The sequence below is a fragment of the Colletotrichum fioriniae genome (assembly GCF_027942845.1).
Source record: "Colletotrichum fioriniae strain IMI 355084 chromosome Unknown scaffold_3, whole genome shotgun sequence".
Taxonomy (NCBI): domain Eukaryota; kingdom Fungi; phylum Ascomycota; class Sordariomycetes; order Glomerellales; family Glomerellaceae; genus Colletotrichum; species Colletotrichum fioriniae.
The window spans coordinates 1189995-1202708 of NW_027076839.1; the positions used below are offsets into that span (position 1 = coordinate 1189995).

At 52.7% G+C, this 12714-nt stretch overlaps 5 protein-coding genes across 5 annotated transcripts; all 5 read right to left on the reverse strand.

Annotated features, from left to right (window-relative positions):
* Window positions 1-622: 622 nt before the first annotated feature.
* On the reverse strand, window positions 623-2688 carry N0V96_003213 (uncharacterized protein; the record flags this gene model as incomplete). Its single annotated transcript, XM_065756773.1, has 3 exons — window positions 623-1293; window positions 1350-1688; window positions 1746-2688. 3 exons carry the CDS (start codon window positions 2686-2688, stop codon window positions 623-625), a joined length of 1953 nt encoding a protein of 650 aa, XP_065614540.1.
* Window positions 2689-3596: 908 nt separating this feature from the next.
* Window positions 3597-6172, reverse strand: N0V96_003214 (uncharacterized protein; the record flags this gene model as incomplete). Its single annotated transcript, XM_053190992.2, has 5 exons — window positions 3597-5042; window positions 5108-5173; window positions 5229-5380; window positions 5461-6080; window positions 6138-6172. The coding sequence occupies 5 exons, from the start codon at window positions 6170-6172 to the stop codon at window positions 3597-3599; spliced, it is 2319 nt and encodes a 772-aa protein (XP_053051417.2).
* A 1397-nt stretch (window positions 6173-7569) lies between these two features.
* Window positions 7570-8619, reverse strand: N0V96_003215 (uncharacterized protein; the record flags this gene model as incomplete). The annotated part of the gene is made up of 1 exon (XM_053190993.1): window positions 7570-8619. The coding sequence occupies one exon, from the start codon at window positions 8617-8619 to the stop codon at window positions 7570-7572; it is 1050 nt and encodes a 349-aa protein (XP_053051418.1).
* Window positions 8620-9114: 495 nt separating this feature from the next.
* On the reverse strand, window positions 9115-9876 carry N0V96_003216 (uncharacterized protein; the record flags this gene model as incomplete). The annotated part of the gene is made up of 1 exon (XM_053190994.1): window positions 9115-9876. One exon carries the CDS (start codon window positions 9874-9876, stop codon window positions 9115-9117), a length of 762 nt encoding a protein of 253 aa, XP_053051419.1.
* Window positions 9877-10411: 535 nt separating this feature from the next.
* Window positions 10412-11876, reverse strand: N0V96_003217 (uncharacterized protein; the record flags this gene model as incomplete). The annotated part of the gene is made up of 2 exons (XM_053190995.1): window positions 10412-11657; window positions 11719-11876. 2 exons carry the CDS (start codon window positions 11874-11876, stop codon window positions 10412-10414), a joined length of 1404 nt encoding a protein of 467 aa, XP_053051420.1.
* Between the last annotated feature and the right edge of the window lie 838 nt (window positions 11877-12714).

Here is a 12714-nt window from a genome sequence, read left to right on the forward strand (position 1 = left end):
GAGAACGGCCCAGGGCGCGGCTTCTTTCCGGGCTGCGGTTCTATACTCCTTTGTCTACTTTACTCGAACAGTGCGTGAGAGGCAGATTTTGGACATCAAACAGAGAAAATTCTTTTGCGAGAAGGTTTTCCCAATGGGGGATGGAAGGAACAACTGGGAGGTGATGCTCTCCTTCCGTGTTATGTGTGTGGAGTCCTTTGCCGTGCGGACTCCCGTTGGTGGATTCAATAGCCCCACATTACATCGGCCACCGGGCCCCGACGGGACACCGATCCCAGCCCCACTCTCGGGCAACCGGGCCATCAGCTTTCAATTGGGACGCCAGCGCTTAGAACCTCGTGAAGAGTGAATATCCTGGGTGAGCTTCCTGACTGTTTCAATACGGTGAGGATTCAATTCCTTCATTTTTTTCTAATTGTTTTCTTTTTTTCCTTTTTTTTCTTTTTTGCCCCTTGGACATGTACCAACTGTTCGCTGGCTTCTGCCTTTCAACAAAAAGAACACCAACACAATGAAATGACGATGAGACGTCCACTGGATGAACACAAGAGCGTAAAGAAGCCGAACGCAGATTACAGTCTGAGTCTTCATGTATTTAGCCTTTTGAACGACCAAATAATCCTCAACTATGTTGCAGCATAACCTCGGCCCTTTTCACGAGAGCGTCAACAAACTTATTGCCCCCAGTCGAAAACTCGGCCAGGCGGCGGGCAATCAGGTCAGCCGGCTTGATCACATACTCCGGCACGACCACTTCACCCTTCTTCCACTCATACAAGAATTCATGCTTCTTCCCTTTGCTCGCTACCTTCTTCGACCTGATGAACCCCTCCAGGGATCTGGGGTTGTATGTGGCATGATTCGCCACGCGGTAGTTGACAGACGGGTGAATCTCTTCGTTTGTCTGGCCGAGATCATTGCCCACATCATCTTTCTTATACTCCCCAGGAGTTCTAAACTTCGACAAGAACGGAACAGCTCTCATGATGGGCGCGAAAATGTCGACGATTGGCCCGGTAGCCCAGGCGTCTGCCGGGTCGTACGAAGGGGCCTTGAGAAACATCTCGTAAATCTTGCTGTAGTCCAGGCCTTGGCGCACGCGCTGCACCACCCAGCTCACACCGAATGGTTGCTGATGGCGCGAGCTGTGGATGAGCCGGTTTCGGGATGAAATTTCCCGGTCGGCGAGTGTTGACATTGTATACTTCCCATTCCTGTATCCGTGCTCGTCGTCAAGCTGGATGAAGCTCTTGATCTGGTCGCACATCCACGTAAAGGAGATAAGAGCAATTTCTGTGACACAGTTAGCTTGCTTGCTTTACCAGGTCAACGATTTTCTGATAACCCACGCTCGAAATCAAAGGGGAACCCGTAGAGAAGTCCTGGATTGCCGCCTCCGATATTGATGTGGCCGCCAGGGAACCAAACCTGCCGCAGCTCAGGTTGATCGCCATTCAGCTGGTCCGCCATCTCACGCTCGATCAAGGCCTTCCATGCTTCGGAGAGCTCCTCTTCTGTGGCCTTCGAGTTCGCTTTCAAAAGGGACCTGAACTTCTTGGCAAGCTGGTCTTTTGGCTGTCCGTGGCAGTTAGGGCATTGCTCCTTCTTGAGCGGGAGACGCCATAAGGTGGGCGTGAATGGCGGCCGATGCTCGTCGAGGGCTAGTGCATGGTAAGCATGCTTGATATCTGCAGATTGTCAGAGGTGCTCGGGCTTTTAGGCTGGTTAGGTTGTGCTAGACCTACATCTACTTAGGGAAGGATTGTGAAATCCAAGGTCATCAACGCCAAGCCAAGGGGCTAGTCTAGCAATCTTGGTAGTCGCACCCTGCGTCCAGGTCAAGCCGGGAATGCCCAAACTACCAACTGTATCAAATACCCCGACAACCTCAATGGCTCTCGTAAACTCTAGAGGAAGATTATGCGGTTTTTGGTCCCAGTGGTGGTCTTCTTGCTCGTGACCCTGCCAATCTTCGAGCCTCTTTGCGCGAACACCGGTGATCCACTCACGATATTCCTTCGATTGACGGAAGTTGAAGCTATCATTATGGCCGTGTCTGCGGTAGAGATCGTATAAAATGTGGAAATCGTCCATCTCCTGGGGCTGGATGATTCCAATGTCGGTGATGAGACCCGCAACCGAGCGAGCCGTGTACGCCCCTCGGGAGAACCCAAAGAAAAAGATTTGGTCGTGCGGTGCATAGTTCATGACAATGAAGTTGTATGCCTCGATAACGCTGGCCACAAGACCGTCGCCAAAGGTAGCCTGCCTGCCTCTCTCGAGAATATTCACGCCGCCGCCCGTACCGACGCCGGCGCTGTAGAAGACGACCTGCTGGCAGATACCATCCTCTTTTCCATCCTGTTTGATCGATCCCGTAAGCGCGACGGAGCGGGCTAGGCGGGTCACATTGGACGGGATATTCTGTTGGCCGCTGACGGACGATTGCCATGTGCCGTCGCAGCAGATGATGATGCGCTTGGGGGTGGATTTCTGGCCTTTATCGGGTACGAGAGTCTCGCGAGAAACCTGGAGTTTGTCTACTTCCTCGATGTAGTTGGCGGAGAGAAGGATGTCTTTGGGTTCATTTGTCGCTACTGTGTGGTGAGTCTTGACGTCTGCCGTCCCTTGGACGAAAGATCGCCAAAGATTTGACGAGTTTGTACTTGAGGGCGAATTTGGTGACATGTTGAACTTTGAAGAGTAGATTCCTGGCGATGATCAAGTGTAATATAATGGGCTATATATTGCCAGGGCAGAGTTGGGTGTCGAGTAGATACATGTATGAGAGAGGAGGTACAGGCTTCCAAGCTGCTGCGTGAACCTATCTCGCGTACGAAGAGGAGCCATTGCAGCTGAGGCTGGAGTGTAGGTCTAATTCTCATGCAGATTCCGTTCACAGTCAAGCCAGTCCAGCCGAACGCGGTGCGGTTTTTGAGTATCGAAGGTGATTTACACGTGAAGATAAACTTGATGTATGGTCAATGACCTTTGTGAAAAACAAGAACTCTTTTGGAGTCTTATTCAAGTTTTGTTTTCAAGAGCCAGTAAAATACCACAGGTGAATCAAAGAAAGACAGGCCTCAGGGCTGAAGCAATCTGAGACAACAATGCCGGTTGAACACGGCGAGAATTTCTGCCAAGAACAGGTGCATTTCTCCCTTGGTATTACGGGACGGCTCGTGGCTAGCGCGAATGGGATACCTGAGCGCGTCTTCATCTTCGCACCACTTCCCGCGTTCGGCACTCCGTGATCTCAACTGAACCCGCGCCTCTAGCTCACCCAGCATTCCACGACGCGTACTGGATTCACATGTAATTGAGGCCGACCACCTCAGAGTCCTACTCCCGTCTCCGGCGGCCCAAGATAACTCCCCGCGACGGTCCCGTTCACCGCCAACAAGATCTTTTCAAGATAGACCTCTGGTGAATTAACCTGCCAACGAAGAGTGTGCTTCCCCACGCTCATCCGCGGCAGCTGCACAACCTTTGTCCACACATGATCCGCCACATTGTCGTTCCACTCTGGAGGCGTATCACCCGGCGTAGCAGGGTCGCCAAGCACGCGTGTAAAGTTCGCAGCGCCACCACTCTCACTACCGTCGTCTACTAGTGTGAGGGGAGAACTCCATCGGAAGGTCTGGGTCTGTGTCGAGTGCACCGTTGATGTAGACCGTGGCGTTGATTGACTTTGAGATGTTGGAGAAGATGTAGACGTCGTACTCTACCCATGCGGCACGAGCTGCTTCGCTGGACCGTCTAGCAGCAGTAAATGGTCTCAGAGCGATGGATCCTGATTCGGAGCGGGAGCCAAGGTGCTCAATAAGCGTGAATGCCACCGCTGTATCACTCTCAGACTCGGCAGATGCACGTTGGTAGTGAGGCCCTTCAATGGAGATGAGGCCGGCTGTCTCAGGGAAGCCGATGAACCCCCCAGGGGCACGACGGTTCAGGACAGGGATGTGGATCAGGTCAAAGTAAGGAGCCGGATCCCACTCCACGCGAACTGAAACGGTCTCGTTGAGGCCCTCAGGTACCGAATCCCAACTAATCGCGACTTCGATCTTTTCCTCGGGCTTGTCCTTGGACAAAATGCCGGTAGTGGCGGTCACAAGAACCCATGGGTAAGGGACTTCCAGCGTCCAGTGGATGGGCTTTCGGTGATCGCCACGATGGAACAGCTCGATGAGTCGGGACTTTGGACCGTGAGGTTCCATGGCCGGCAAGACCAGAGAAAAGCCCTCGTCGGTTGGTAATGCTGGATGGATGGAGCCACAGATTCGCCCTTGTCGGTATGCGCTGAGGGAGTTCTCAACGTAGATGCCGAGTTCGCCGACGCCCCAGTCGAATGCTTGCCGCTGCTGAACATATGAAAGGTTGGCGACCACGTCGCTGGACGAGGGCCGCCAGTCCGTGAGGTCCATGTCGTATTTCGGTGTAGTGAGCAGGCCTTTCCACTTGCCGTCTAGCATGGTATCGTATTCTTCAGTGAGGTCAAAGTCCTCGTCAAAATGTTGGAGAACCTGTTCGGCAATCAAGTTTGCGGAGTTTCGCCTCTCGTAGCTGTATTGCCTATTCCTTCCTGAGTTGATAACGATAGAATGGTAATGATATCCGATCAAGGCGGGATATGTCAAGATATGGAACAACGCAATGCGACGATCCTCCGGCACAGCTTCGTGAAGAGCCTGAGCTGTGTCTGCCAGCTGCTTCCAGGCCTCTAGAACACGTTCGGCCTCGCGGTAGTTGATGATAGAGTATGTCGTGGGTTGTAGGATCTCGAACTTGCGCATTCCGACTAGGTGGCTGTACGTCATGAGCGCGGAAGAGATCTCTTCGGCGTGCTCCGGACCAAAGTCTCGAGATGCAAGTGCCGTCAGGTAGGAGGGGATTTTGTCGAAGTCAAACTTGCTCGCGTTCCATGCCATGTCCATAGCAAAAGAAAGCGGTAACTCGTTGGGTTTGATGTCGCCTACGTTCATGACCCAGATTTGCCGGGCGCCGCGCTCGTAGGCCTGAGACAGCTCTTTGTAGACTTTGGGCTGAAGGCGAGTTAGAATTCTTTGTTACTCTCACGGTACTAATTCTAATCTAAGAGCGCACTTACAAAATTGTTCGTGTTCTGAGACTTCCAGCTCTTTGGTTTGCCAACATACTGGAAGTGAAAGTAGACCTGAACCAAGACAATGTCAGGATCCGACTCGTGTAAAAGTTGAGCGACGACTTACGCCAATGCCTCCGGACCTCCCACTTTCTGACTCGGTCGGGAGTCGTTGAATGTTTCCCCAATTGTCGTCGGTAAACATCAAGGTCACGTCTTCAGGAGGATTCAGGCCAGCCGCATAGTATGTGGCAACTTCTTTGTAAATAGTCCATACCTCTTGAGAAACGGTCAAAGTCAGTCAACAGTCTAAGATGTGTAACAGCGGCAATTGCTGGTGGGAGGTTTTTTCTACTCACGATTTGTCGTCGTCTCGTTGCCGTGATACTTTGCCAAGATTTCTCGTTCTGTGGCAAAGACATCCTCGAGGACCGCAATCGGGTCCTCGGCATCGATGGGACCATCGTCAGTTCCTCGCATGCCCAATGTAATGTAGGACTCATTGTTGCTCGCTCGACGAATTCCCTCATCCATGAAGGCGACCACGTTCTCTTTGTTGTTCACCCAGTCCCAGTCGCCCTTTGGATCCTTCTTCCACTCGTTGCTCGCTCGCTGCATGGGCTCATGGTGACTAGTAGATACGGCAATGCCGTAGTCATCCGCCAACTGCTGATTCCGCGGGTCGTCGGTAAAGAAAATCCTTCCAGGCTTAGGGATGTAACTCGCCCACATTGCAGGCCAGATGAAGTTGGCCTTGAGTCGAAGAAGCAGATCAAAGACGTGCTGATACAACTCGGAGTCAAGGGTAAAGTTGCCCACGTTGTTCTTCTTCCTCCCCCACCAGCCGACGAGTGCGGGAGCTTCGTCATTGATGAAGAGACCTCTGTATCTCACGCTGGGCTCGCCATGAGTTGTGATCTTGTTAAGAGCGTAGACTTGGGCGTGCTTGGTCGTCGGCACATCTGCCCACCAATGGAGACTAGCAACGATGCAATCAGCTCGACGGACTCTCCGGACAAATCCATAATACCTTTACAAATCTTGCAGCCGTGCTGTAGGGACCCTCATCATTCCAGACGTCGAGTCCTTGGGTCACCGTAGACCGCAGAATAGAAAGGCGGAGACTTACGGCGACTGTCCACTTTGCTCAGAAAGCGTATATATGCCAAAGATTACACCACGCTTGTCGCTTCCAACGATGATTAGAGCGCGAGAAATCCCTGGCAGAGGGCTTTCAACCACCTGGGTTCGAAATGTCTCCCACTTCCCGCGAAGGTCCTCTATTTCTATCTTCCCGCTGGCGACAAGCTCCTGAATAAGAGTTGATTCGGCAGTAGCAGCAATGATTGCAACGTCAGTGATGATTGTGGAATTTGCTGCTTTGAGTGCCCTAGTTTGGTCATTGCTTTCTGTGGCTGTCCACAAGTGAACGGATGGCTTTTTCCCTGTGATTTGCTCAAAGTCGCCGGCCAAACTATTCACTGCAATGCTGATACCCACAGGGTCGTCTGTGTCGTGGATTAAAGTCGCTCCCTTGAGCTCGATAGATCCCTCCGAGGCTTCAAACGCGATGAAAGACTCTTCAAGTAGAGCCGTGATGAGGCTAGCGCATGCCACCAAACATACCCACGACACAGGATTGTGCACCTTCATAATGGATAATCGGCAAGTCCTGTTTGTAGCAGATAAAAAGCATCCGCAGATGAGAGGTTTTGCTAGAACGAAGGCAGTTGCTTTGCTCTAGCCATGCAGTTTGGATGTATAAGTAGACATGGACTGTGTTACACAGCATCGCGTGATGGCCGGAATACTATGCCGTGACAAATTCCATTTGGTGACACTCGTGCCTACGATGACATTCTCGGGCAGCTGAACGTGAAGGAAGCATGGCGAGCCTAATGACGTCCATGGCGGCACACCTCATGAGGCGAGCTGGGAAGGGTAAGCATTCCCGTGGGAACAAGGCGACTTCATTTGTTGCCAGAGTGATTGTTTGCAGCTTGACAATCTTGGCGCGGGGTTGCGGGGTTGAACGAAGCAAGAAGGCATCGCGTGGTCTTGGAGTGATCCTGTGCAGTTGTGCAAGCGAACGAATCATTGTCTATCTGGATTCAAGAGTCGCAGATTGCCAAGCCAGATCAGAGCTTATTTACCCGGAAGAAGACCTGCATGGCCTTCATGTACCCCGACAGCATTGTCCCGATGTCCGACCATCTCTTGGATCAAGACGATCGTTATTGAACAGTTTGGGTATGACCATGAACAAAAGCAATGCTGGTCTCGTATCGCCTCCTCTATCCCACTTGGACGTCGACGTTTCTATTCTATCATCGACTTGTGCGGTCGTAGCTGCGCGTCGCTAATCTTTGGTCTCGTCATGTGCATCTCCTCTCTTCTCAAAGACAACACTGGCTGTACAACACTGGCGTGAAGAGATGTAGTTGGCTTCTAGGAACACCCGAGGTATCTCAATCATCATCCACGTTGCCATCCGAATAGTACTCAAAAGCCGTGGGCAGTGGTGCGTCTTTGCTGTTGGGGCCGTCCGGATCAACTTCATCCACCAAGTGCTTCTTGACTTCCTGAGCAACAGGCTGGGTAGAGTCCACAGGGGCTGAGCCTTGGACCGGGCCGGGTGAATGATGGGTATGGTCTGCGCGCAACATCGTTGTCATCCACTTTGCCCATTCCCAGGGCTTCTCTCGGCCAGATGGCAAGCTATTGAAGTACTCCCATCCCATGACTCCTCCGAACCGCGCATAACGGTTTCGGAGCGTCAGAAGTACAGCGCCGAGCATCTCCCACGGGACCCATCCGCCGCCGTTCTCGGGATTCGTGACCAAACCCATGACGACCTTCTCCGGTGCCCAGCCCTTTGCGAGGATCATCTCGTACATGATCGGGTTGCTGACGTCGCCCCATCCGCAGTAGAACTGAGCATTGTACCAGGCAATTTCCTTCCCTCGCATGACTTCTAGAGCCTCATAGTCGAAGCCACTCAGGTTGTTTTCGGAGTTGAGTAGTGCAGCAGCCACAGGAGCCATAGAGATAATGAAGTCCTTGCCAAAGTCTTGCCGCACGCGGTCAATGAGCCGTATGATACCACCCAGGCTCATCTCCTCTTCAACGTCGAGATCGATACCGTCCAGCCCTCGTGTCCGAAGCATGTCGCGCAAGGGTATGTAGTATTTTTCAAACTTCTCCTCGTCCCCATCCAGCCTCTCGTAGGAGCCCTTGGCAGCACCACCCAGCATACCAAGCACCTTGACGCCGCTGGCCTGCAATACCCGTAGTTCGGCCCATAGTGTAAGGAATCGCGGGTTATCGGGGGTATGGTCATTCAAGGTGAGGCCGTGGGGATCATCGTTAATGTGTATCGCCGCGAGAATCACGTGGGTGACGCTGATCCCTCCTTGAGTAAGGAGTGGGAGGATCGAGATGGGCTTGCCGTCGGGCGTGTGGTGTGTTTGGTAGTAGGTGATTACCCGCGGAAGAGGCTGGCGCGGGACGGGCGGCATTGGAGCGAAAGAGGCTGGCTGCCTCGATCCCGCAAGGATCGAGGGCTTCCGTATGGGATTGGAACGACAGACGCGATGCGTGGGATGGTGGAAGATCGGGTGGTTGCATGCGCCAACGCTTTGGGAGAGCTAACAATGCGGGGGTGGAAATTGGGAGGTGTTCAGATTGACGGCCCCTCCACGAGGCCCTCCTGGTCGGAGCTGCGTCATCAGGGTCCTCGGAGCTGACATAAGCTCAGTTCTGGTTAGTCTCACGAATGGCCTGCTTCACTCGTTCTCTCGCTCACTCACATCAACATCTCATCTCATCGAGCATGAAAGTTGCGCTTAAGTCATTCATTTTGAACCATTTATTTGATAAACTCTTAATGTCTTGGAACTGATACTCGAATGGTTGCATTCTACCGATTCACCATCTACATTCACTAGAGCTTAAAATTTGAGGATGGCCGCACAGAGGGAATGCCTGCTGCTAACGACGTCCATCAACTCCCCCTACCAGATTGGCTGCTTCCCACCCTTATCCATGACTCTAGTCTTGCTCGGATACTGAGATACGACATAGAAGCACCCGACGGAATACACTGTGAGAATAACTCCAATGACATAGTACAACTGTTGATCGAAGATTTCCGGAATAGTGAGCACAAAGAACCCGAAAGGTGCAAAGGTCCAGATGGTGCCGATGATGTTCACGACGCAGAAGCCGAGAGACAGTCCATGTCGGGAGCCCGCCCGTAGGTAGTGATGAGTAGGTCCAAGAACGATAAGGACGTTGGTGAAGCAGAACCATTGCATGACGGATCCCTCACCCATGAACTCAATGGCCAGAAGCACGATCGAGTACATGCCCATTTGCAGCGCCAAAGCGTATGTGATAGCTGCAGACATCGATGGCTGCTTCCCGAGGACATTTCCAAAGCTGGCCTCACGCTCTTTGGTGATAGATCGATGGATAGTCCAAACTTCAAGCATCGTCCATAGGAAGAGCGCTATTGATGTGCCTCTTAGGTACCAGTGTTCTCCGTACTGTGGAGCGGCCTTGCCGAGGATGTAGGACCATGTTGAGTCGTGGGCGAGGTAGAATGAATGCATCCAGAAGGGCATCGGGCCCTTTCCTTCACGTAGGGTGAGCCGGACGACGTAGGTATACTGGAGGTAGCCGATGATGAAGCTGACGGCAGAAGCGATCAGAATTGGAGTATTGTCTAATTGGTAGACCTCCGTCATACGCTCATAATAGTTGATGGTCGTCATGGTGTCTATGGATCCGCCTAGGTCAAGTGGTAGCCGTAAGTATGCTCTTGTACGGGTTTTGGAATTCGATGCCGTCAAGTAAATGCATTCCAACGCTCACCGAGTACCCAAGGATAATCGTCAGCAGCATTCAGAAAGGGTTTTCTTATAAGCCTTCAAACCCTGGGCCAGGGAAATGCAATGCCCAGACCTTCATAGTATGATCTAAGTCAAGGTTTGAAGACCTCGGCGCCGAGATTCCAAGTCAGGGCAGTCCCAGCCCAGCGCCAACGCTATGGCCTTCCTCAAAATACCGGGAACCAGGTTCTTGACACGGATGGTCCTGGTTTCTGGGATTCTAGGGACGCAAATGGGATGTTGATGCCTCCGCTTCGTCGGGGTCCAACGCACACCGCTTGAACTCTCGCGTGGGCATCTCAACGTTGTCAGCCAAGCTTCGGCCGAACACATCCCCGCTTGAGCTGACTTTGCAGAATGCAGTATGCACACGCTAGAACATGAAATCAAATATCAGAGATTCAAAGCTCATCAAGACCTAAATAACCTCTTCATACTGGTTAATCAAGCGTTGAGGCACCAGACCCCGCAAAACCACAACGCCAGCGTGCACAATCCCCCATCTCACCGTCGTCAAAACATCCGCCATGATCCACACCAGGCCATTCGTCCTCTTCCGCTCTCTCCGCAGAGCAACCTCGCCCCGTACCGCGCGCTCCGACATGCTTGCAACAAGAGCCTCCATCTCACCCTGCGGGTCCCAAATCATCTCGTCGTCCTCAAAGTCATCCTCATCGTCAAACGCGACAAACGCCCGTCGCGAGGATGCCCCGTACGATCGACTAGGACGAGCATGGTGATATACCCAGCAGGTGAGTGTCGCCAGGTACAGACACCATGGCACGTGGAAGAGGTTCATGGCTTCCATGCTGTTCAGCGTTCTCTTGGTTTCGACTAGCATTCTCGCCGCGTGCCACGCTGCTTCGGACGCGGATTGCTTGGATTGATCGGCGTTGGCGTCGGTAACCCCACCTCGATCTTGTCTTGGGATGAGCGGGTGGTTCTGTTGCTGCTGCTGCTGCTGCTGTTGTGTATCGCAGCCTGATGCAGCCCATTTCTTCACAACCTGTGCGGATCTGTGATAGTCGCGCTGCTGTACTGGTCTACCGAGGATGTGACGAGCACCAGCATATATCTGGACATCCAAGAAGTCCATGTTGAGTAGAGCTTGTGCTGAATGATAGAGAGCCTTGTATGCTGCCGCAAACGACTCGAACTCCACTCTCCGAGTCAAATCTTCTTCGCTCTCCTGTCGTTGATTTCCCGGAGCCTGGGGGGCAGGTCCTCGTTGCAATTGGGACGCAAAACTGATACAGAAGGCATCAAAGTCACATTTCCATGCGTCGTAGGCGGTGCTCAGCAATTTCCGCCAACCCATCCCGAAGCTATCTCCTGAGACGACACCGAGAGCCGTTTGATCGCGTCGACCCATATCCCAGGAGATGGACATCAGGCCATGGAGAACTAGGATCCTAGAAAACCCAGTAAGGCCAGCTGGTCGCGGGGCTGACGGTGTCAGATAGGACTTGAGAGTGGGCAAGTAAAACAGCCTCTGGTCACTAAGACTTGAGCGCCACGCCGACGCCCATGATGCGGCATCCCGAGCTTCCCAAATGCTCTGGCTGCACGGTAGTTCCAGTCGAAGCTCAAAGGCTGACATGCAGAGACTTTGGCAGAAGAGAACTGCGTGCTGGGTATCCCACATGAAGCAGAGCAACGCCAATCTAGGGTTCTGTTAGTCCTTCCGTTGACTAGAATAAGGTAGATCGCAGAGTCAAGACATACCTCTTCTTCTGCTCGGCATCGGCCCACTTCTTCCACGCTTGATCCAATACGCCAGCGTTATCTTCGCCCGAGACTGGCGGTGGACCCGGAGGTCGCACAGTCTGGCAATCGGAACGGCGAATGAGATTGATCAAGAGTCCATGGAACAGATGGCTCATGTCGTGTTGCTTCTGACCGGCCCGCGACTTGCCAAAGCACTCAACTAACAGAATTGTCTGCAATGTCCAGAGCTCTGGCCGAGGTGAGAACCCGGCATGAGCAAAGATACTCGGCCGGATAACATCGTGGATGCAAACAGCAAGTTGATGACAGTCTTTGCTCGAGTACGTTGCACCTAAAAGGAGGATGGAAAGCAGGAGCAAAGGTTCGGTGTTCCTGCAGTCAAAGGTTTCTAGGTGAATAAGGGGGTATGCGGTGTTAAAGCGAGTGAAGAATAGCTCCAGGTAGGACTTCAGTGATTCCGCTGATAGTAGCGGGTGCTCCCATACTGTGACGCGTTGATCAGGGAGATTCGGCTTGGCGCCGTCAATGACGTTTAGCAGCCTCTCTCTCACATCTTCGCTGAAAGGAGGGATTGTGAGCGGCTTTCGCAAGGAAGACAGTGGTCTCTCTGGTTCAGTCGGTGTTGGCCGGCTGACTGCAGTAACGCTGTCGAGCTGCTGTCGGCGCATCGGCAGGCCTTCGAGATTGTGCGACGTCTGAGCTTCTCTCTCTCTGGAGTTTCTCATCGCTTGCCGTCTGGCGGCTTCATTGGCGGTTGTTGGGGGGTTACTGGGCGGATGGGAGGATCTCTGTCTCTCCTGATCTTTGGTGTTCACCTCCATGGGCTCCGTCCACAGCTGCGCGCTCTTCATCGACTCTGGTGTGATTGCGATGTTTGCTTGCGATTTAGTTTGGGACTGGTTATTTGCCATGTGAGTTTCAAAGTCTTGGCCAAGATTTGAAGGCCTTGACGCTGCGGTAGGCGCTGAGGTATCTTGCATGTTGAATAGCCAG